At 41.2% G+C, this 23,442-nt stretch overlaps 1 protein-coding gene across 4 annotated transcripts in view; it reads left to right on the top strand.

Moving 5' to 3' along the window:
- Positions 1-23,442, top strand: part of LOC149167846 (exocyst complex component SEC6-like) — a 504,852-nt gene that overhangs the window by 274,583 nt on the left and 206,827 nt on the right. For all 4 annotated transcript variants that reach the window (XM_089433197.1, XM_089433196.1, XM_089433194.1 and 1 more), the window contains 2 exons: positions 13,767-13,850; positions 13,972-14,058. In XM_089433197.1, the coding sequence (XP_089289323.1) occupies positions 13,767-13,850; positions 13,972-14,058 (171 nt within the window). The remainder of the gene's footprint in view (positions 1-13,766; positions 13,851-13,971; positions 14,059-23,442) is intronic.

Raw genomic sequence — 23,442 nt, 5'->3', positions numbered from 1 at the left:
TACCTTACGAGATGTCTCTTCATCATGACATCTTCGTGTAGGTATCCGCATCTTGCATACATGTTGACACACCTCTCAAAGATATCCATCGTCAAGGGTCTTCATTATCAGAGTCTTCATATCTCTTCGAGAGATTTCCTAGTCAAGTCGTCTTGGTATTTTTGGATGTTGATTGCCTTCATCAAGGTTGCATATCGATCTCTTTTTTCCTCACACATTCCATTCCTGGGATCCAAGTTTCTTAATTGTAGTCAACCACCTCATACTTCATATGAGGACATATTATGCTGATTTCATCTGGTATGACTTATTCCTTTTTGCATCTTTTCAGAGGAGGAGATCCTTTTCTCTTGATCATGCTTCTTAAGATAGAAGTGATGATCTATATTACCTGCAACCATACGACATGACATTATAAAATTAAATACATGCATACATACCTCATTTTACCTTTAGGTCATCTAGGCTTCTTCCAACAGCTTCCTTGATTGAAGAGATCTTCAATCCCTTGATTTGCTTCATGTCATCACACCATTATCTCATGGATTCCATAAGTTGGAGTTCTTGTTGAAACACTTGCTTCCTCTCTAGATTAGTGAACCCTACGATGAGGATTCCATCAGAGAATTTTTGAGGATCTTGTATATCCCCAACTGGCAGATGTTTCCTTTTTGACTTGATGTATGATGAGCCTTAGATGACTCCTTTCTTTTCTTCAATGTCCACTGAGGTTCCCAAGAGCTATATACCCTACATGTTTGTCTGCCATGGATTTTGTCCTTCATGATTCCCATGGTGATGTCACGATCTCTTGTTTCTAATGCTTCCATGATGCCATGATGCATCTTATTATCATTGTCATATCTTATAACACAAGATTTAGGAGCTTATGATAGGACCCTTTTGTGAGGGATACTATCTTACTCATAGGAGAGATTTGATACTCCCTCTTTCCTTGGCCCTTTTCTTTAGCTTCCTCCATCTTTCAGTGATATGAGCTTCCAAAATCTTTCTATAGCATTGAATCTTCACTATACTTATTTTTGCCTTTGCTTGAGGACCAACCTTACTTTTCCTTTCTACACACGGTTTATCTTTTAATACCATAGACTGCAACTTGTCTTTCTCTATCTAGCATAGAGACCACAAATTGCCGGGTGAGGTAACCTTCTTTGTTTATTGATATTTGTTACCTTGCTCATCAATGATGACTACCTTCTCATCATCTTTCCTAGATCCTCATGAAGTTGTTCCTTCATTCTTTGATACCTTTACTATTGTGTAGGTCTAAGTGACCTTCTTTACTTTAATTTCCGAGAGTATATCTAGCATTTCATATATCTCTCTTTATGTTTCGTCTTCTGCTATTTAAGTATGAGAGGACTTTTGAGTGATATCATATGAATCCTATGAATCTCTTGATGGATTCAAACAATGCTTAACCTTCATAGACCTTTCCATAGACATCAATGATTTCTCTTTTCTATGAGGATTATTACAATCCTCCTTATTTTATGCAAGGACCATTTTCATGAGTATTTCCATTTCCTTGCACAACAAATTTATTAAACCAAAAAAACTGAAAGATACTTACTTGGCATGTGAAGAGGTGATCTTCACCTTGATGCTTCTTTTGCTTGAGCTACCCATCATGAACCTCTAGTATCCTTTTACCAAAACTTCTTTGGAGACCTTATGGCATCATGACTTTTGACTCCTATACTAAACACATTGTTGACATGCTCGGAATACTGCCATCACACAAGTGGACCTTATTGTACTTTAGCATCAACAAGTTCATGTTCTGATCTGAGCATCATGCTACAAGATTCGGAGTTGTGACAAGTATATCGCTGTAACACTGCACCGAGACAGTGATGTGTTGAGTGCTGTTCATTCAATTTGTGCATTGTGTTGTGAGCCCGAACTTGTCACTGAATTCATCACTGTGATTTTATTGAGATATGTATGAGACTGTTCCCTACTGTGGGATTACCATGATTCTTTCCATCGAAACTGAGTGGTGCTAGAAGGTCTTTGAAGCCATCATTCTTATGCCAAGAGATTACCGAGACAAAGATACCAAGAATTGTTAGTATCTCTTCATCATGAGCATGTTGAGGACTGCGATTATGAGGAGGTCGAGACAATGATTGTATTGTAATCACAAGAATGCTGAGATATCATACTTCGCTCATTGAGACTTTACTTTAACTGAGATTGATCTTGAATTGTCTTGATGTTGTATACTGCTTGTTGAAGACTGATCATTCAATTCCTTCAACTTGTTCTAATGTCCTTCTTGAAGCTGATCCTTAATTGTCTCTTTTATGCCCTTCCTTAGACTGCAACCATAACTCTGATTCCATGTTGAAGAATCTAGAGCAATTAGCATTAGGTAGAATCTTCTATACTTGATAACAATTTGTGAAATGCTTTTACTATTTATCTTATTTTGATCTTCTTCTTATTATGAGTGTGTGTGTTTACTTCATCAAACTGCTACCAAAACAAAGAGACAAGAACACAAGAAGTGGCATTCTGCCAGGGCCAAAACCTCTCCCTCTTGGAGAGGAAAACCCACACATAATTCTTCTTATAGAAGTTCTCATTGACGAACACCAAGACCATGACCCTTGGCCTATCAAGCCACTGCAAGACCAAGCCACCAATCCTCTTCTTACTGCTGAGGTGATCATCATCATTACTGCTTTACCAAGATCATTATTGCTGCACCTTGACTGCTCATTGAGATCACCACTGTGCCTTTATTGAGATCATCTCTGCACCTTCATCACGATCACCATCATAACAACGAGGTCCATATGTGTGTATTCATGAGAGCTGCATCGAGAGCTTTTACATGGTCAAGACTTTGTAACTATGTCTTCAACATATCCATGACAGGGACTGAATTCATGACTGCGTCCAGATTACATGTCAAGTTAATGCATGACACTGTGGGATTATACTCAAAACATGTCACTGTGAGATAGAGAGTGCTACTGTAGGATCATCGAAGTCCTCTTCATCTCAATTAAGCCGAGACTGTAACAGTACCGAGATAATATTCTAAGAGTGTAAGTATGCTGAGACAGTGACTGCAACTAGAGTGCCGAGGCAGTGGTATTCACCTGAAATATACCCAACCTGCATTATGGACAGACTTCGACATTACCTTCCTGTGGCATACGAAACCCTTCCTGTAGCTGCCATTCAAAACTTCAGAGGAATGTGAGCTCTATTCCTGTCCTTTTGCGTAGACCCGAGCCGCTTATATATAGTGGTCGGCCTATGCATTTGAGCCGACATGACAGTGTGAACGGTTGTGTCTTTTATTGAGCTGACATAACTGTGCTAGTTAATTCATTTGCAGGCCGACATGACTGTTCTTATTAATTCATTTTGCTTGCTGCCTTCTTCAAGGGGATGGTGCTTGTCTTGGAGGGCTTTGATCTAGACACTAGGTTGACTCATTTACATTACATAAGGCTCAAGAAGAGCATGACATTGACTCTTTGACTTTCCTAAGAAATGAGCAAGACACCAGTGTTGCGGGGGAGCGCCCCCCCCCCCCCCCCCCCCCCTTCGAACCCGCTCCCAAAGCGCGCTCCGGGCGGGAGCGGGTCGGGAGCGCGCTCCCGTAAAAAAATTTACGCTCCCTGGTCTGTTAGGGAGCGACTCAGGGAGCGATCGCTCCCGCGCTCTCGGAGCGATTTTTAATGCCCGGGAGCGATCGGGGAGCGATCGCTCCCTGATCGCTCCCGGGCATTAAAAAACGCTCCGGGAGCGGTTCGGCGGAAAAAAAATCCGCCGGACCCGAAAAAAATAAAAAATTTAGATTTTTTTTTTTGTTTTATAAGGCCATTGGGCCAAAAAACATTCATTATAACTTCATTGAGCAAGTTTGGAGCTGGAGCAAGAGCATTGGAGCGAAGAGCAAGTGCTGAGGAGCGAGGAGCAACTGCCAAGGAGCGAGGAGCAAGCCTGCAGAGGTAAGTAACTTAGTAATCTAGTTAGTTTAACTGGTTAGGTAGTTAATTTAGTTGTTTGAGTTTAACTGTTTAAAAATCATGTATTTAAATTAAATTAATAAATTAAATTAATTAATCCCAATAAATTAAATTAATTTGCAGATTCAAGACTCAAAACCCTACAAACATCAAACACCATGGACCTGGCGATATTTATTGGCATTTTCCTCTTCCTGGTCCCTTTTATGGTTATTATGGTGGTGGAGAGTAGGAAACGGAGGGGGCCCCAAACTGAAGAGGGGGATGAAGAAGCCGGAGAAAGTCAAATGGGTGAAAACCCCAGTGAGGAGGAGGTGGAGGAGGGTGAACATGACCCTCAAAAAACTAAACAAGACCAAACTCCATTGTGGAAATATGTTCACAGGGCTGAAACAGGGAGAGGGGGTGGAACCACTAAATTTCATTTCCCCCATTGCAACACTGATTACACAGGTTCATACACCTGTGCTAGAAGACACCTCTGCGGGAAAAGGCCATGGGATGGAGAGAAACAAATAGGAATCAAAACTTGTGCAGCGGTGTCAACAGCAGATAGAGCCAAATACATAAAGGAAGAGGAGGACGCCCAATACAGAACAAAAAGATCAAGGGGTTTCTTTGAACCAAGCTCACAATCACAAAGAACTCCTTCAGCATCCTCCCAAGGCAGTGGATATGGACATGGAGGCACAGGGTCATCATCTTTAAGGCGTAGAACCATATCAGATTTCCTTGATGAGGGGTGTAGGAATGATGTGGATTCAAAAGTTTACAGGTTCCTCTATGCATGTGGGATACCATTCAATGTTCTACGCTCACCCTATTGGCACGAAATGGTTTCTGCCATAAATGATGCCCCTAAAGGATACAAGAGCCCTGGGTATGACAAGGCAAGAACTGTTGGCCTTGATCATGAAAAAGCAAAAATATCACATTCTTTGAATAAAATGACAAGTTCTTGGACTGACAATGGGGTGTCCATTGTATCTGATGGATGGACAAATGTAAAAGGCAAGCCATTGATAAGTGTTCTTGCTGTGTCTGTTAGTGGTCCCATCTTTCTAGCTGCACATGATTACTCAGACAAGTTCAAGACCGCTATCAACATTGCAGAAGCATTACTTGAAACAATTGAGCGTATTGGCCCATACAATGTCATCCAAGTCATCACTGATAATGTTCCTAATTGTAAGGCAGCGGGAGCAATTATTGAGGATAAATACCCGAACATATTTTGGTCTGGATGTTTGGTTCACACATTGAACCTTCTGTTGCATGATATTGTCAAAAACAAAAATGAACAATACCAATGGATTGGTGATTTGTACAAGAAAGGAAAACAAATGATAAAATTTATTACAAATCATAGCAATACCCATGGCCTTTTCCGCAGTCACTCGAGATTGGAGTTGCTGAAGATTGCGAGGACTAGATTTGGTAGCTATTACCTCACCTTCAGGCGCCTTTTGAAGGGAAGAGAGGCATTAGCTAGCATGGTATCAAGTCCACATTGGCAGGTGTTAAAGGAAAGGGCTACAAATGTAGCTGACATGGCAGGTTTTGAAACGGTGGAGGAGGCCGCTCTTGATGGGCAGTTTTGGACAACTGTGAGGCAGGTATTGGATTTCACCAAGCCAATTTATCACATGATTCGGTTTGCAGATACAGACAAACCAGTGATTGGCGAGGTGTATGAGCAAATGGATACCATGTTGGGGGAAATAAAAGACATTGTTCATAATAGAGATCCCAACTTGTACAAACTAATTCATGATTGTGTGTGAACGGTGGAATAGGCTTAACCTTCCACTACATTGCTTGGCGTATATCCTTACGCCAAAATACTACTCTACATCTTGGTTGGGCCAACCTGCAGCAAGGGGTGGGGTTAGGACCAAACCCCATTTAGATCAAGAGGTAACTAAAGGATACCTGGAAGCATTAGAAAAGTTGGTGCCTGACAGGGAGGAATGTGCAGCTGTGCGCCTTGAAATAGGCAGATACTTCAGTGGCACTGGTTTGTATGGTAACTTCCATGCAATGGACAACAAAGATAAATTTGATTCTCTCACATGGTGGGAAACATATGGCGGCCACGGACTTTTGCCAAAATTGGCAAAAAAAGTTCTTTCACAATTTGTAAATTCTTCTTCTGCAGAGAGGTGTTGGAGCACCTACAGTTATATACATAATGTGAAAAGAAACAGACTCAACGAAAACCGAGCAGAAAGCTTGGTTTATGTGCACTACAACTTGAGGTTGTTGAGTCATTACTGTGATCGGGCTAATGAGGATCCCACATATAAAATTTGGGACAATCACCCAGAGGACGACAATTTGGAGGATGGCATTGTACATATTGAAGAACTAGAAGAGGAACTTGTAAGGGATGAAAATGAAGCAGCTGCAGCAGCCATGCCACCTCCACCTCCACCATCCAGTAGCAGTGCTCGAGGCCCGAGTCTTGTTCCATTGTTGTCGCCACCTCCATCGACACCCTCGCGTGGAGGTTCTAGTTCTGGTCGTTGGTCTGTGTGGGAGACTCCTAGAAGACCACCACGACCTTCTTATACTCCTAGAGACTCTCGTGGCAAGGGCCACATGTAGATTTACAGTTTACTTGTCTTTTTTAGTTTCTATTAGACTTTAGTTTTCATAACTGTTGAGTTTTGAGTCCTTGACTCTTGACTCTTGACTCTTTCATATCATTATGATATTTTTTGTAAACATTATATCACTATGACAATGAAAATTTGTAGTTTGAAGTTGGGCCTTGGCAATTATAACTCATTGGTAATGATTGTGAATTATGAATATGATGCTTTGTGAAAGACTAAAGTTGTTTCTTTTCATCTCATTATTCATGTTTCATTTTATAAATTTTTAACATTTCATATCATGTTAACAGTTAGAAGTTAGGACTTAGAAATATCTTCGATATTACTTCTTGTAATGGTTAAACTTGGCTTACAAGTACAACTTTGGTGATCAATGATGATAAATGTTATTGAATTTTCAATTCTGAAAGCTTGAAGTTGAAACTTTAATATTGAATTCGATGAATCATGATTTATAAGACTCAATATGTTGCAGTTGTAATATGTATTTTACTAACTTGTGGACATGGTTGATGACGATTATAATTTCTAGATGATTGATGTGATATGGTTCAATGATCAATTTATGTTTTTTTATGTTTTTTATGTCTATTTCATCATTCTACATGTTTTTGTTGACATATATGTATCAAAAATTAAAAAATATAAAAAATATATATATTTTTAAAAAATCGCTCTCGGATTCGCTCCCAAACTGGGAGCTTCTGAAAATGGTCGCTCCCGCTCCCGCTTTCGCTCCCGCTCCCGCTCCCAAGTAACATTGCAAGAAACTCATTCTTATAATTCACAAAAAATAATATTTCTTTTTATTGACAAGTAGAAAGATCAAAATTACATTTGTAGATTCTGAACCTAGTTACACCTTTTTCAACAAGAGAGGTGCTTATAAAGCATTTTCGTCCCTCCAATTTCCCTTTCCCTCCACCTCATTTCCAAGAAAGAAAAGAAAAAAAATAATAACAAACAATTTGCCTTTTGAGGGTCGACAGGTCTTATAAGGGCCCGATGCAGGTCTTATGGCAAACCCGCGGGTCTTATACGAGTAGCTGGGTTTAATAAAATACTCATCGAGTTTGGGTCTTAAGCACGGGTTCTATGCGAGTGCCCGACTCGCTATAGAACCCACGAAGACACGCGGGTATTCGTGGGTGTTATATGGGTGGTGCTTCACTGAGCATGATAATATCATATGACATTAGTTCTAATGCGAAAAATCAATATGCAATGCATCCTACTCTAATATGCATATAACACAATGTCATGTGTCAAGGAAAGGGGTGATTCAACTTAATTTGATCGGTTGCGGACAAAGTTCGTTGTCAAGTTTAGCAATGTTATAATAGTCCTCACTGACCTTCCCATGAATCTTGACAGGAATAGGGTTTTATCAACCAACACCACGTCCCCAAATCTATACTCCTTTTTGGCTTCCATCTCTTGCTTTGCTTGTGATTAGGCCTTTTAAGGATACAAACTTCTTGAGAAGGAAGTATAGGGGATGGTTTTTCAGCCTCAGGGATCTTGTAATAAGGAATTGGGCCTGACTTTACCACATGAGTAGGATACATGGGTTCTCTATAAAGGGTGAAGGGAGTTCCATCAAACTGTGGAATGACGACATAAGATAAATCCATTTGAAGTTGACCACCCACTGTAGCACCCCATTTCCTAGACAATAGCATCCCCCATACATCGGGAATATCTATGACTATGACATCCATGAGTAATGATATGTCAGGATTCATAACTAAGGAAACCTTTAGATCTTTTATGAGGCCTTCAACTTCGACAAATTGGGAGTTGAACCGACAAACATCCTTGTACCTTCGGGTGGTGCTAAGATTTAGTTGCTTCATGACTTTTAATGGCATAATATTTGTGGAAGCCCCAAAATCCAAAATATAATTGTGTAACAAGAGATCATTGATAGCTAAGGTGAGTAAGAATGGTTCATGTCCTGGGTTTGAGTTAGAGAGGTGGATATTTTGTAATGTTATGGGTGTGTCCTCTTCCTCAAACCCAAGAGCTTTCTTGGCTTGCCATTGTTGTTGTGGGAATTTCACAATCTCCTTTAAGGGAACTTGCACGGTCATCTTTCCTATAGCAGTTCCTACATCAACATCAAGCTCAATCTCCTTGCCCTTGGACTTGTTTTTAGGCTCTCCCTTTGGAGGATTCCTTTTAGGATTATCTTTTTTAGGGGGATCCTTCTTAGGAGGTTCCTTAGGAGAAGGTTCTTTAGGAGGGACTACTTACAAGGAGGCTCTTTCTTGTTGGGTTCTTTTGAAGTTGTGGAGGAGTCTTTATTGTCCTTTCGTAGATATTGAATCCCTTGAAATCTCCCACTATTATCAACATTGAGGATTGGCTCAACCCTTTCTTCTTTAACAGTTACTTCACTAATCGAAGGATGAATATATGGTCCGCCTAGCATAATGTTGAATTCATGGGAATCTGCAAGATTCGTTTGCTCGCTACTCTCATCTTCACTTTGTTCGTCATCACTTTGCTCACTTTCAGAGGATGATTCTTGTTCCACAACATTAGTTGGGGCTAATGTATTAGGAACTTAGGAAGAGCTTGGATTTCCCTCATCATTAGTTTCTCTAGGAAAAGGCTTGTTTTTGGGAATAAAACTTGACTTTTGAGCCTTTTCCAAGGCGGTGAACTTATTCATGTAGAGCTTGTTCCTTGAGTTCATTTCCTCAGATAGCTTATCAAGCTGCTTAAGGACTACCACAAAGGTTTCCTCATTTTGGTCTTTGGGCCCTCTTCTTAGCTTCAACCTTGGCTTTAGGATGCTCATCTACATCCATTTTGGAAATTTTGAAGTTTTACTCAACTTCCATAACCATCTCTTTGGCCTCAGCAAGGGTCTTAGGTTTGTTATCCCTTAATTCGTATGTTAGAGGACCAACCACAGGCTTAATGAATTTGTCAAGGATATTTGCATCGGGAGGTGTAAGATTATCAAGGGTGTCTCTAACCACTTTGTCAATTTTTTGGTTGAATTTTACTTATTTGGTAAGTTTTTTCTATGTTGAAGGTCCCTTGGGCATCAGATGACCATCTCTTCATGAAGTCATCCTCAAATTGGTCAAAGTCTCCTATGCTACCCGGAGGGAGACTAAGATACCATTCCCTAGCTTGTCCTTCAAAGGATAAGGCAAATAGCATCATGATCCTATCTTCATCATCAATGAATCTAGGGGAAATCATCCAATAGAAGTCCTCGACATGATCATGAGCACTTTTGGTGGCATCTCCTTTGAATTTGGGTAACCAATCATTATATTTTTCGAGCAAAGGTTCGGGATTGTCACTCAATTTCAAAGGTCCAAAAACACTAGCCAAGTGCCTCTTGCTTCTAGGGACTTTGGTTTGGTTTTGATTTTGGTTGGCATTGGAGGTGGTTGCCATATCGAGAGTTGAATTACCAACCTTTTCAAATTCAGGGAGAAGATTAGTTCTAATAGGTGATGGGGTTTGTTCTCCCCTTCTTGCAGCAACCCTAGTTAAAGGAGGAATGTTGTCACCTAGGGGGTTGGACAATGAATGGAGTCGGTAGAGGAATATTTGAAATGTTGTGAATGAATCAATTCATCAATGATTCACAAGGGAGGTAGACCTACTTCCTCCTCGACAACGACACCAGAAATGTTACCACTCAATCTAGCAAGGGTCCTAGGAGAGGTTCGTAGAGAGCAACTACTAGGTCAAGTGGCAACAATGGAGCAATAGCCCACTGTCGCCTCAACTAAAGTTCCTTGCTCTTTACGGACTTTCACCGATGGGAGGAGTCCCGGTATTGGAGAAATCACTAAGGATAATGTACCAATGGTGTAGGACTTCTGATTTCAATAGCCTATTAAAAGGAGAGACTTTACTGATGGGGTTTTCTTGCTTAAGAAGCAAGGAGATTGGCTCTCCAGAAAGGGCTAAAGGGAAGCCTAGACAAAGGATTGAGGAGTATTTCTTGATATGAAACGCCCTAGACCTAAGAATCCTAGGAGAATAGGTTCTTCTAGGTAATCCTTCTGTAATTGAAATGACAATGTTGTGGGACTACAAAGAAACCTTAGGGAAGCCCAAACAAGGTCAAGGGCTTAGGGTGAAGCTTGAAACATGCGGTCTTGACCAAGTGAGGGAAAAAGAAAAGGATCAAAGAAATTAGATTTGACTTGAAACTTCAATGCAATGATCCTTGACAAAGCCACTAACTGAAGGAAACCTAGGGAGAATGGTTTTTGATCTAGGGCTTAGCAAAACTTGAGATTCCACAGTTGTAATGGCTTCAAAATTGAAGGACCTCTCAAGGACACACCAACACAACTCTAGACCAAATTTCATCAATTTTGGATGGCTACAATCAAATTTGTATGATGCCCTAGGGAGCCTACTAGGGTTAGGGTTTTTTTAAAGAAAAGATTAAAGGACAAGATTAGGGTGACCACCAGAGGGATTTGAGGACCAATGCCTTGTCTTTTGGGCTTAATGGAGTCAAGATACACCAAAATCTCGAATTTTGATATGCTAAGGAGCCTTAGATGACCTTCACTAGCCTTTCCAAGTGCAACAACCAGGTCATAGGGATTTACACTTTGTTTTGCAAGATGGATGAAGTTTCAAGGCTTGTCAAGCTCTTAGGCCGCCTCTAGGAACATTCACTCTCCCTCCCAATGAGTAACACATGCAATATATCGATTATTTAGGGCTCATAAAAATTTCATATCATTTAGGGCATGTGCAAGAACAATTATAAATATTCCATGCGTTAGAGAAGAAACAAGACAAAGATAGCATTAAAGTGTACTTATAGGAGAAAAAGAGTATATCCATTCATCATGCTCGCAAAAATAGAAGCTCCAAAGACAATAACGAAAATCCAAACATCATAGTGCATCAAGATACTCCAATTTCGTCCAAAAAGAGCAAGTGCGAAAATCTTTAGAGATACTAATCCAAATCCAAGTGATGATCAAATGAAATGATCATCACATCAATATATATCCTCCTCTAATGGGTTCAATTTGCCTAATTAGGCCTAATGATGCCCCAACTAATAAAATAATGTGAAAAAATAACATTACTTGGTGACAAGCCCACCAGGATAGCTCCATAAAGGAGATCCCATGGGACTTGGTACACGGTTAACCATCAAGTTGGACAGGGGGACAAGAATACAAACCAAGCCAATTCTTTCTGCCAAATCCCCCCCTAATCCATGTCTAGGAGTGTCCATGATAAGTAAGCAAAGATACCCAACAACATAATGAAATGCCATACCTTCGGGGTTGGAAGGGCCACCTTCAAACATGCGATCATAATAGATGGGTGAGGAATCATAATGGCCGGCTCAAGTGGTGGAGATGGTGGCACATCGAGCTATTTGGTGGCTCCAAGGGGCTGCTGGCTGCCGGTTGAGGACCATCTAGGAGAAAAAGTTCTCCTATGGGTGTCACCCATGGGTGGTGGGTAACAGGCCTTTTTTTAATGAGGTGGATAGTTCTAGCTTTGTAATTTTTTGATTTTCATTTTTCTTTCTCTTCACCTGTACTCTTGTTTGGATTTTCTTTGACTTAGGTTTACATCATTACTTGTTCTTTCTTGATTAGACCTTGCTATATGACCTTTAATAAGTCAAACATGAACAGGGAAATGTCTTTCATATGAATAGGGCGAAAGTAAGAAAGGAAAAATGAAATTGTTAAGTATGACTAGGATATGAGGCATGCTAACTTAACTATATCACTAGTAGTACAATGAAGATCAAGGTTTTGATGACATTTATTAGGATACTAATGTTTGCCATGGTACTACGAAGCACAAAGTAACATTTATGAAGTGCTATTAGATCACACTTTGGTGTTACCATATTCATGACAAGTACAAAAATTATAATACGACATCTAAGTATCAATTCCATACAATGAGGACATAGCTATGAGAAAAGAAAGCATAGTGCATTTGCCAATTGAAGAATGAGGTTAGAGAGAGTTGGTATACCATGGCTGAAGCATTTGATAGTAACGAAAGCTTTGTAATGGAGGGAGAACAAGGAGAGCATTTCAATTTGATTGGCATGAGCAAGGGATCTCACGCGAGTTGGAACACACCACATTGGCTGATTGGGTGGCTCTTTGACTGTTCCCCCTAATGGGCCAACAGGCAGGATAGCTTTCCCAAGCTTAAAGGCAGCCATGAGGCCCTTAACAACCTAATGACCTTATAGCCGTGGTCTGACAGGACAGGCAGGGCCATTCACTCCAAGAAGACAAGCAGTGAAACCACTGCTATCTTTGAAGATCACATTCTCTCAGTGCCCATCAAACCATATTGCTCTTGTACTGCGACTATGTGAAGCCATCACATTCCATTTTTGCAGAAAAATTTATTTATAAGTGTATTTTGTCAATTATTTAGGGAGGTTTGCAAACTTTGCTTAATCATCTACATATCTGGGCAGTGACCTACATTTATTTTTGATCTAGAGTGGCAGCCTGCTTTTGTTGAACAGGGATTACGTTGCAACTCGTATATTTGGACTGTGTATTGTATACCTTGTTTGCATTCTTTTGGGGCATAATGTTTTTGTCCAAACTGGGATTGCAGCTTGCAACTCTATCAGAGTTGGATCACAACTTACATATTTGATAGAGAACTTACTGTGCCTTATATACATGGGGAAAATTTAGCAACAACCCGTTGAACTGAAGTAAGGACTTGGATTAGAAAGCTTCTTTCTGAGTTTTGATTATATTTCAACATGTTTCTTTCCTTCGTTTGGAAACTATTCTTTTGTGAAAAGGAGTGATAAATAACCAACATGCTATATTTATTGTTTGTTTTAAATGTCTCTGTTTATAGCTATACCTATCAGAATATTTTTCATCCTTGAGAGTGATAGTGATTGAGTTGGAGTGCAGATTCTGCATCCAATATAGCTTCATTTGGAAAATATGCTATCCTTTAGCTATTATGTTTATAGCCATAGCTTTATGAGTTTGTAAAGTTTTAATAAGGGATTATAACTTGCCCATTATGAAGATTCGTATGTAGGTTTTGTATTTTTCACATATCTGCACTAGGTTGGTTCCACTGGAAAGTACTTAACTCAATTATTTACTCCCTTCAGGTAATGGTAGATTTTCAGGCAGCTGAGAGGCAAAGGCTAGAGGAGCCAGTTGCAGAAATTGGGTTGGAACCATTATGTGCAATGGTAGGGTTTCTTCAAGATGGAGGAATTCTTCTTTGCGAGGGTTAAAATCAATATTGCAGCTGTAATATGGGTCAAACATTTTTGGTTTTCATTATGGTGTGGCTTTGTTTCTGCAAGTCAGGTTAACAACAATATGCGTTGTTATGATCTGGCTATGGACCTCAGTAGTAGTACGATGGAAGCCTTGACTCCTTATTATGCCGAACAGGTTTTAAATTTGATATCTAAATTTCCTTATTCTCTTTTTTTTGAGTATGGCCAAATTTGGATATCATTAAGTTCAATTTTAGTTTTTTCTTTAAGAAATATGTGTCCAACCAATTTAAAGTTATATCAAGAGGTGATTGTAATTCTTCATTTTCTACTACACATTAAAATTTAATATTTTTTTGAATGCAGCTTTTGTACAAATATTCACTGTCTTTCATACACTCCAATTGTTTTACGGCTTCCCAGTATTTGAGAAACAATTTTTTCTTCTCCGCTACTTGCTTACTTAAGGAAATGATTGATTATAAAGATAAGGCAGCACTTACCAAAACGATTTCTAATGATCTCTGTAAGGATGATGCCAGGTTATAGTCTAAAGAAAGTGATTAATAGCTCAAAATGGCCATTCATATATGGACATAAATAATATTCTGTTAAGCAACTACAGTCTCAAGTTGCTTTCTGTATGATGGCCTCAATGAATCGACCATTGCACCCAGGAATGATCTGATTCTTTGTGTAAAATTGTCAATAACATAACTTGTTCTTTACAGGATTTCTCATCAAATTCCTGTCCAAATGGAGCCTGCATTTATATATCATTTAAAAGGATGATTCACAAGGGAGATTGCGAGAAATGGATAGAGTAAGATGAGTTTTACTGTTTATCGGGTGACTAAGTTGGATTTATTAAGGCTGCACACACACATACATATGAGAGAGAGTATTATTCAGCGTGCAAAATTCAATACATGTAATATACTGACATGTCACTTAATTAGGTAGTTAAGCCACTTTATTAAGCCATTTTATTAACTATTCTTAACTTAAAAGTCCCAAGCTATGTAATAATACATGATATGACCATTACTAAACATTAATTCTGTTAGGTTCCTTTAATGGATGTAGGAAAAACCACCACTTCTTTCAAAATACAAGCTTATTTAAACCAAGCATGTCATAACAAAGATCTGCTGTCTGAGTCATGTAACTGATTGGCAGCTAGAAATGATGTTAGTGGAAGTCTACTTGTTAGAACCCCTCTCAAATGCATTCCAAAAATCACATCCTTACACTTCGGTCCTATTGACCACTAAAGTTGCATTTGAAGATTTTTTGAAGACTACATGACCAAAGTACATTTCAGAGCATTCCAACACTTTCAGATCATTCAGAGTTCTGGATTTCATCAGGGCTTTTTAGCCCCTTCTTTCTTCTTTCTCTTCATTTTGTACTCAAATTTGGCAGCCCTGAGGGGATATTGTAAACATGATACTAGCATGATGAACAAAGCCATGTAACGTACCTACGTACCTTGGGACTTTACTATCAAGTGAGTCCACTCTAGGGAGTTTTTTTCACTTAACTAATTATTCGTGTTTTTCAACACTGAATAATTAGTTGAGTTTTTTGTAATATCCTTAAGGAAATTTTACAGTAAATAATCAAAGCATGCATAGACATAAACACAGAAAATTACTCAAACATCAGAACACTAATTTAGAGTAAAAAACTGCACTGCTGAGCCATTTTATTGATAAATCATGAAGTACAATAGGTGCTTGGAAAGTATGCACCTGGGCTTGCCCAAGGAAATCTAGCTAAGCCCAAGTAATGAGTATGAGATATCCTCCAAGCTTGCTAGCTGGTTCTCCTTGGCTCTGCGCTGGAATGCCCAGAAAGTGCACTGTTGGTTGTGTAGAATCGCTGCTAGGGCCTCCTCTGGTGCTCAGAAAATTCCAAGTAATTAACCCCGGGCTCTCCACCAAATACCTAGAATAACCCATGAAGGAATTGGCTGATGGTTGACCTTGGAATTTCGGCCCTATTTTCCCTTAATGGCTCTGCTGCTGGGTAATTCGACCTGCCTGTCAATATTGCTGCAAAGGCCCCCCAAAATAGCTGCAATATCCAACAAAATACTTCCCTGGACGACTCCTCAAATCTCAGCCCCAAACTCACTTCACTCATCAACCTCCAAGTGTGCCTCCTCCATGAACTGCGTAATCCTTGCACTGTTGCTGCTGAACCTCTCCACAAACTCGCACTCCCTGCTATTGGTACGAACTGGAATAGATGGGACTCCCTCCTTGGGCTGACACTCAAAGTCCACCGAAGCAAGGATTGAGATTTCCACTCGGAAACACTTGTGTGCTAAACAACCCTTGCAGACTTGGCTTCAGCTCAAGTGTGTTATGTCAAAGACAATTCTCAAATATTCATGAATGACCAAAATGAGTGCCTCTTGCTCCTTTTGTCAATGATCCCCCAATATTCCCATGTGGCCCCAACTCGACTTTCCCCCACCAATTTCGCTCTAATGGGAGCGTGTTTCTCTTGTGGGCCGCATTTCTCTATGAGTGGCCCCCATGTATGGTTGTACCACTAGTGGCACGATTTTCCTCCCCCATCCTCTAATGTTTGGGCTCACATTTGATCAAAAATACATGTGGGGGCCTCTAGAGTCTAAACGCACACTTCCTAAGTGCTAATGCAAATTAATTCAAAACTAGCCAAAAATTGATATTTCCCTTAGCAATGTTGCTAAGTGGGAATATCACAGTATTCCCCGCCAAATCGTTGCTTATCCTCAAGCAACTGTAATGAAGGATGTTGAAGTATCTGCTCCCCTTCCCAAGTGGCATCCTCATCCGGAACGTTCCTCCATTTGACCAAAAATTCTTTGATGACCCTGTTCCACAAGTGCTTCTCACGAGTGTCCAAAATAGCCTTTGGCTCCAGAACTAGGTGCCCCTCATCATCCATAGGTGGTAGCTCTGTAGCCGTTGTCACTTGCTGTCCCCGTGCCTTTTTCAGGCAAGACACATAAAAAATGTTAATAGAAGCGAGGCTTGAGCTTCTCGGGCCCTTCTGCTTGAGTGATGATTGCTTGTATGGTTAGAGCCTCAAGAAAACTAAGTCCCCAACCTCACACTGCCTCTCTACTTGGCCCTTGTCTGCGTAGAGCTTCTGTTGGTTCTGCGTAGTTTGCAAGTTATCCTTGAGAGCCCTCAAGATATCTTGGCTCTCCTGTGTCCAATCCTTGGCCCTAGGGGCCTTGCTATCTCCAAACATCACGTCAACAAAAGATAATGCATTGTAACCATACAAGGCTCTGAATGGGGTCATACTTATGGACATGTGATACATGGTGTTATAGCAGTACTCTCTCAAGTGCAACCACTGTATCCATGCACGTTGTTGTCTTGTCACGTAGTTATGCAAGTAACCCTCCAACCATTTGTTGACAATCTCTGTCTACCCATCTGTTTGGGGGTGATAACTAGTGCTCGGAGTGAGCTCTGTGCCCACTAGTCGAAACAACTCCTGCCAAAATCCTCCCATGAACCTGTTGTCCCGATCACTGACTATGGTCTTCGGAAGACCATGAAGTCGAAATACCTCCCTGAAAAATAATTCAGCCACTTGTGAGGCTGAGGATCGAGCTGAGATGGTGAAAAAGTGTGCAAACCTTGTCAATCGGTCCACCACCACGTATATGCAGTCCTTGCCCTACGTTGTGGGAAACCCAGTGATAAAGTCCATAGACACACTCTCCTACTTCCCCTCAGGAATAGGAGGAGGCTGAAGTAGCCCAACAGGGTGTGTCTTCTCACCCTCGTTCCTCTGGCATGTGTCACACTCTTGAACATGCCTTAGAACATCATCCTTGAGGCCCTTCCATGCAAAGCACTCTTTGATGCTCCTGTAGGTCTTGGTAAATCCCTGATGCCCTGATAATGGTGAGTCATGGGCTGGTTGCAAAATCTTCTCCCTCAACTGCGAGCTGGGTACCAAATAAATCCAGTTTCGGAAGTAGATCACCTCATTCATCACCTGGTGCCGGTCATCCACCACTGCACCGTTAAGGACCTCACATGCAAAATGGTCCTTGGAATACTCTACCAGCAACTGTGCCCACCAATCAGGTGCAATGCTCATCAATGAAAGGGTAGCTGGCCTCCTGGACAACGCATCAGCTACCACATTGTGCTTCCCTTTGACATACTCAATGTCAAAGTCGTATGCTTGGAGCTTGCTCACCCACTTCTGCTGTCTCTCTTGCAATTGCTTCTGCTCCAAGAAGAATCTGAGATTGTTGTGGTCTGTCTTGACCCTGAACCTGTTTCCCACCAAATACTGCCTGAACTTAGCTAGCGCATGCATGATGGCTAACATCTCCTTATCGTAGATGGAGTACAGTCTCTCATGGGGCAGTAGCTTCTGGCTCTCGAAAGCTATTGGGCATCCCTCTTGCATCAAAACTGCTCCTACACCCGCCCCTGATGCATCATACTCAAGCACAAAGGGTTGTGTGAAATCAGGGAGTTCCAACACCGGGCAGCTGCTCATGACCTATTTGAGGCGCTCAAAAGCCTCCTGCTCCCCATCAGTCCACTGAAACACCCCCTTCTTCATCAGATCGATGAGAGGAGCTGCTAGCTGTGAGAAGCCCTTCATGAACTTCCGATAATAGGTGCAAATGCCCACAAAACCCCTCAACTCTGTCACATTCCGGGGCTCTGGCCAATCGCGGATGGCCCTGATCTTCTCCTCATAAACTCTCACTTCATCCTCCCCAATAATGTGCCCTAGATAGAGCATCTTTGTCGAATCGAACTCACATTTGGACAAATTAGCGTAGAACTGTTGCCCCTCCAGAATACACAACACTGTCTCAACACGCTGCAAGTGCTCCTCCTAAGTCCGGCTGTAGATCAGTATTTCATCAAAGAACACCAACACGAACTTCCACAACTGCCCATGAAATACGTGGTTCATGCAAGACTGGAAGGTGGTTGGTGCGTTGGTCAGCTCGAAGGGCATAACCAAGAACTCGAAGTGCCCATAGTGGCACCTGAAAGCTGTCTTAGGGACATCCTGGTCCCTCACCTTGATCTGGTGGTACCCCGAGTGCAAGTCAATCTTCGAGAAGAACTTAGCCACCCTTAGCTCATCCATCAACTCATCTATGCGTGGGATGGGGTAGCGGTTCTTCATGGTCTTCTTGTTAAGGGCTCGGTAATCTATGCACATGCGTAAGGACCCATCCTTCTTCTTCACTAGGACAACAAATGAAGCAAAAGCGCTGAAGCTAGGCCTAATGTGCCCAAGTGCCAACAAATCATGGATGGCCCTCTCAATCTCATCCCTGTATGCCTTGGGATGTCTGTATGGTGTAGTGATCACGACTTGTACCCTCGACTCCAACTCAATGGTATGCTCAAAACCCCGATCAGGAGGTTGCCCAGGCGGTATGTCTCCAAACACCACTGGGTACCTATCTAGAATAGCCTGTATGTCTGGGTGTGGTGGCTTGGGCTGACCCCTAGCCTCAGAAATCCTTAATTCCACGACCCACTCAATATCGCCATGCCTTAGATCAACCTCTATCCTGTGGGCTGAAACAGTCTGCGGAGGGTAAGAATGCATTCCCCTCAGCAAAACCAATTTTCCATCCGGCCCTGTGAACTCCATCTCCAGCTTCCTCCAATTTGTAGTGACCTGGCGAAGTGAATAAAGCCATTGGACACCCATCACCATGTTGGTGTCCGGTACATCTACCACAAAAAAGTGGTCTGTCACTGAATAGTTCCCCACGGTGATTGTCAAGGAGGGAACATAGCGAGTGCATTTCATCCTCCTATCTCTTGACACAAGAACTGAAAATCACTCAAACTCCTCGGTTGTGATGCCCCTCCTTTGAACCATCTATGCATCGATGAAGTTGTGTAGCATAAAAGCTATGCTGAAGCAAGAAAACTGATAGCTTGTAGACTTGAACGTAAAAATACACACAAGTATTCAATAATAATAATAATTTATTATTATATAAAATTGTACAAGATGATATAAATGTTACAATGAGGCCCTGCTTTTATATCTCAGCAGGTGACCTTTCGTGAATGGGCATGTCTTTTAGACATGCCTTTTCACTTAATTTAATGAGTATTTAACCTAAATAATATTTAATTATTTAATATTTATATTTATTTTATTTACCTAACTGTTATGAATTATATTCATAACATAGCCTCTCCCTTCGGAAGCTTTGTCCTCAAAGCTATATTGAGGGGGGTTTTCTTCACTTAGTGTCTCGTCATTGATTCGTCTTGTAGCTTATCAGTACTATTCCCTTGTATATATATATATATATATATATATTTATTATTTATTTATTTATTATTATTATTATTATTATTATTTTTAATTATTATTATTATTTTTTTTTTTATATTTTTTTAATATATATATATATATATATATATATATATATATTTTGTAAATTTAATTAATTAATTAAATTACCATTATATAATATAGTTGTTATATATATATATGGCTATAAACTATATATTATATAGTTTTAATTGAACTAAATTGACACCGTTTAAATTGATTTTTATGCAATGATAATGTCGTGATGGTTCGACGCTGACCTGTCCCATTGCTTACACCAATTATGAACGGTCCAAAAAACTTTGTCCTTCGACGAATTTCCCTCGATGTCACCAATCTGAAAAACATCATAGCATAATTTGAAACTAAAGGGTCTCGGATGAGCGGGCGAACGTCAGCCTCCTCCTGCGCGAGTTGTCGGAGGAATGGAATCAGTTCAGCAAGGGAGCGATCGGATGTATCCCCTATATGAAAGCGTTTAATAGGGATGGCGTTGAAGGGTTGGAGCTCGTAAGACGAGGGGTGGTCATCGATGAAAATGACTTTACTGAGGTCTCTCCCGAGGAGTGAGAGGTCTTTTATATAAATCCCCTTACAGCAGTGCAGGCAAACCTCTCTGCTCAAAATATGCGAGAACCGGAACTGGCGATGGGGACGGAAGAGACCCTCCATGAGCATGCTTGCTCTCCTGCGAGTGCTCGCAGTAAATAGCACGAGTTTGAACAACTCCGCCATCTTGGCCAAGAAATTGTCCACTCCGGGCCTCTTGAAACTGTCATTATAGTTGTTGTTTTTGTCGATGGGTACATCCAAGTTGTAGTCCAGAAGAGTTCCGTCCATGTCAAGAACCAGCGTATTCGTCTTCTTGTTGCGCTCCTTCTTGGGTGGCAGCAGAGGAGCCCTAAGTGGCTTCCGTGGCGGCATCCAGTATAATGAGGTGTCCAATAGAGTTATGGATTTCAGAACAAGTGTAACATTGGACTTCATCATGGCAATATTGACCAGTGCGGAGGGCACCTCGTCCGCCAATTCGGAATCTGATGCCCAACCTAGAAATCGCTTGATGGGAAAGGAATTAGAGGGTTGAAGGGAGTAGGAGAAAGGGCAGTCGTCCACAATAAATACCCTGCTCAGGTCTCTTCCCAGGAGTGAGAGGTCCTTCACAAGTTTACCTTCTATTTCAGTGCACGAATCTCTGTACAGCCTCTTCCGAATGAGGCTACTGTTTGGCAGCTTATCCAATATAGCGTCGGCCCTTTTTTGGGGACTCTCTATGAATATCACGATCTCAAACAACTCCGCCATTGATTTGAGGAACTGTCCCAAATAGGGTCTCATTGCAATAAATGCAACTCTCCCTGTGAGTTGCTGTTCAACCACAAAATCTGTCTCACAAAATTTGACATCCTTATTCCCACGAAACTGGTCCTCAGTTAATTCCATTAACAACGTTTCGTCCATGTCCAGAACAAGAGTATACTTGCCTTCATCCAGAGGATCCATAGGAGGCAACAGAGGTTCCCGATGCGCTTGCATTACATACAGAGCTGTACTAATCAGATAGCGTATGTATGAAGCCGATTCTTCTCGTCTGGTGCAGAGGGTTTTCCTGTTCTTTGTCTGCTTATGCTTAAACTGTTGTGCTGGATCTCCAAGTTTCCTCTTTTGTTCAGCTTCTTGGTATCCTTTCCTCAGACGTTCTGCGGCTGCTTTAATCTTTGTAGTCTGCTCATCGCAGCTCATCAAATTTGTAGTGCTACTCTTCACCTTCTCTGGCACACCTGAATTCGGTTTTGATCTTTTTAAGGAACAGTCTTCAATTTCTTCTTCTTCTTCTTCATCTTCACTAGATAGACACTCACTGACCTCACTTTGGTTATCCTCACCTTCACTAACCCCCTCCTCTTCAACTGAAATTTCCTTTCAGCATGCTTTAATTTCTGCACATAAGTTTTCTAAATGCTGAAATACTTCTTGAATACTAAATTGTTCAACGTAATTAAGATATGAACGTAATGGCACATTCTGCGTCGAACTGCGTTCAAAGGCCTGCATGATTATATCGTGTGCCATGGCTCTGATACCACTGTAGCATAAAAACTATGCTAAAGCAAGAAAACTGATAGCTTGTAGACTTAATATCGTAAAATTACACAAGAGGTATTTTAATAATAATTTATTAATATATAAAAATGTATATGTGATATAAGATGATATAAATGTTACAATGAGGCCCTGCTTTTATACCTCAGCAGGTGACCTTTCGTGAATGGGCCTTTGCACTTAATTTAATGATTATTTAACCTAAATAATATTTAATTATTTACTATTTATATTTATTTTATTTATCCAATTGTTATGAATTATATTCATAACAAGTTGTGGGTAGCCCCACTGTCCACCAAAACTGAAACACACTGCCCTTGCATTGCACCCCTGATCCTCAAGGTCAAAAACATGGGTACCTTTCGCAAAGATGCATGGACCCCTTTTGATGGTGCGAAAGGAGCTCCCCTTGGTGGTAATGGTGGTGGTGGTCCCCTCTCCACATGTGCCGCGCTGTCATCTCCACCCACTTCCAGGCTCCAGCTCTAGCTCGTCCTACATGTCACTATCGGAAAAGACCTCAATGTAATGGGCCTTGCCTGCTGTACATCTGTGGCCTGGTGCCCATGGTCCCTGACAGGTGAAACACAATTTCCTCCTCCGGAGGTCCCTCGTGGTCTCCTCATCCACTTGCCCTTGCCCCTGGTTGGCTCTTGGTGGTGGAGCCCTCGTGTCTCTTCACCTCTGCTGGAATCCCTATCTAGGTGGAAACGAAACTCTAGCCTTGGGTAGGGCATCTTGCAAATTACGGGCCCTCCCGACTGCATCCTGCAAAGTAGTGGGCCTGTTGGACCTCACCAGTCCCTTCAGTGGCTCTACTAGCCTCTTTGTAAAAATGAGGACCCTCCTGGTCTCTGACAGATCAGGCACCATCACTGGAAAGCTCGGAAACTCCGAAACGTAGGCCTCAGCGCTTCCCATTTGTTTGAGCTTTGCCAAATCCCGAAAATGCTCCTCCGGGTCTTTCCTCTCGAAATGCTCCTGCATCCTCCTAGTGAACTCCTCATAGGTTGCCACTCCGACATGCCCCATCATGGTTAGCCCATGGAACCAGCAGTCATGGGCTTCTCCCTCCAAATGCAAAGTGGCAATTTTA

The sequence above is a fragment of the Pinus tabuliformis genome, chromosome 5_1 (assembly GCF_031772625.1).
Source record: "Pinus tabuliformis cultivar Carrire ecotype Pingquan chromosome 5_1, CPIR1, whole genome shotgun sequence".
NCBI classification, from domain to species: domain Eukaryota; kingdom Viridiplantae; phylum Streptophyta; class Pinopsida; order Pinales; family Pinaceae; genus Pinus; species Pinus tabuliformis.
Note: the sequence above shows the minus strand (reverse complement) of the source record. Positions and strands in the feature narration are given on the sequence as shown.